Below are 1,792 nucleotides of genomic sequence, written 5' to 3'. Positions count from 1 at the left end.
CCAAGGAATTCGCGCGTCGCGACAAGCAACCCTTCTCTGTCTTGTGGAACGGTGGGCGATCAAGAGGTGGTCATTGCTACATAGCTCATCATCGCTCAGCGGGTTACATCATCCTGATATTACTTCTCTCGTGCGCACTGGTCGTTTCAGATGCGTGTTTTATGACGTTATATATTTCCGTATAAATGGCGACTGTTCGCCCACGTGGGTCTTCCCCGTTAGGCGGATAGATCGGGTTTTTTCTCCTACTATTTTTACTGAGTGGCATTTGGCCTTTCTGACCTCGCCTCTCGGTAATGAATTCTCAATGCGGGTAGTACGGCTACAGGACTTGGATTCTTCGTTCAATGATCCCCATCGAAGGACCAGGAAGGAGCGCCACTATTGTTTTTGATGACAGCGATGAGTTCTTCGATAAATACGGATCTTATGAAGACTACCTCGATGCGCAAATCACCGAAAAAGATACGTAAGAGTACAGTTTACCATGTGCGACAGATGCCGTTTCGATCTGTGTTTCATTATGTGGATTTTCATCAAGCCTTGGAAGTCCCGTCCTTGTATCCGCAGATTTTACCTGGGAGGCACCAAACTTGCGCGTCAGCTTGTGGAGCTTGGTTGTAGGAGAGGAGATGTGCGGAGAACCACAGTGATGTCTGAGTTGACTGAATCTACTTGACTCCAGGTTATGTCTCGGGATGAGTTCAACGAGAAGCGCGAAGCCGCGGAAAGGGAAAAAAGACGTCAATTACAAGGCATGGTTAAGGTCCGTTAGAGGCTCCACTGCCATGCAGTCGGCAGTGATGAGACACCGGAGAATTAGGTACTTGCCTCTGCGAACAAGGACCTCACTGCCTACCCCACTCTGAGGTCATGCGGGATTAGGGTATACATCACGAGGTTGACTGTCAGACACTTGGCAGCTAGGGAAGAGATGGCAAGGAGTGGAAAGATCTCTTGTATCATCTTCATCCGCGATAAAAACTCTAAAGGGCAGGAAATCAGCGGATACATTGACTATGGTCACAGACTGAGGACGGATGACTTCGAGGCTTACTTCTCAAGTAGTATCTTCCCTTCCAACTTGTTCCGGACTCGATACGAGCGAACCTTACATATCATCGTCTTCCGAGATTGGTGCTGCGAACCATGTGACAATCAGGAGAAAAACGTATACTACCACGGCCCACTGACCTGTGCTTCTACAACTGGGAGACTCAACGATGTAGGACCACTCCCAAGATCTTCGAATTGAAGCCACACTACAGTATTCAATCTGACAGGTACAGCCAACGAAAGTCCCAATTTCCAGGTCCTCCCGGACACAAAAATGGGCCTGTTATTCAGGGTGAGCTTCCACTGCGTGGTATTCGAGGCAAGTATGAACGTGTCAGAACAAGAGAGATCGGAAGCTGATAGATGTCAATCCGGAACGTGATCCTGGAGATAATTCGGAACGTCACGACGTCACGTGAGAAGCTTGGGTGGCGGTTAAGTCACTTCCTGCTCAACTCAGGACAAGTGAGTACCTCCAGGTAGTTTTCTTTGACCACATGCCCAGAAGGAAAGCATGAAGTATCGTTGGTTCATCCGTTCCTGTCGAGTTACTCAGTGTACAGCAACGTGATGCTCAGAACAATGAGTTACTCAGTCATATCATGTAAACCTTCATATTCGAGAACATTGAGGGAACTATGTGGTGGGGGAACCAGTGGAGTGCTAGTGCACTGAGTTCGAGCAAACTTGCACATGTGGCCCCTATTACAACCCTCTGCTCCTTCTGATCAAACTA

General features: G+C 48.3%; 1 protein-coding gene across 1 annotated transcript; it reads left to right on the top strand.

Annotated features, from left to right (window-relative positions):
• Positions 1-402: 402 nt before the first annotated feature.
• Pmar_PMAR000507 (conserved hypothetical protein) lies at positions 403-1,469 on the top strand (the record flags this gene model as incomplete). The annotated part of the gene is made up of 7 exons (XM_002778620.1): positions 403-469; positions 571-649; positions 686-766; positions 913-1,064; positions 1,163-1,225; positions 1,284-1,348; positions 1,395-1,469. Coding segments are annotated over 7 exons (582 nt in total), but the record flags the coding sequence as incomplete, so codon positions are not given.
• Between the last annotated feature and the right edge of the window lie 323 nt (positions 1,470-1,792).

The sequence above is a fragment of the Perkinsus marinus genome (assembly GCF_000006405.1).
Source record: "Perkinsus marinus ATCC 50983 genomic scaffold scf_1104296948494, whole genome shotgun sequence".
NCBI classification, from domain to species: Eukaryota; Perkinsozoa; order Perkinsida; family Perkinsidae; genus Perkinsus; species Perkinsus marinus.
This window is presented reverse-complemented; position numbering and strand designations above follow the sequence as displayed.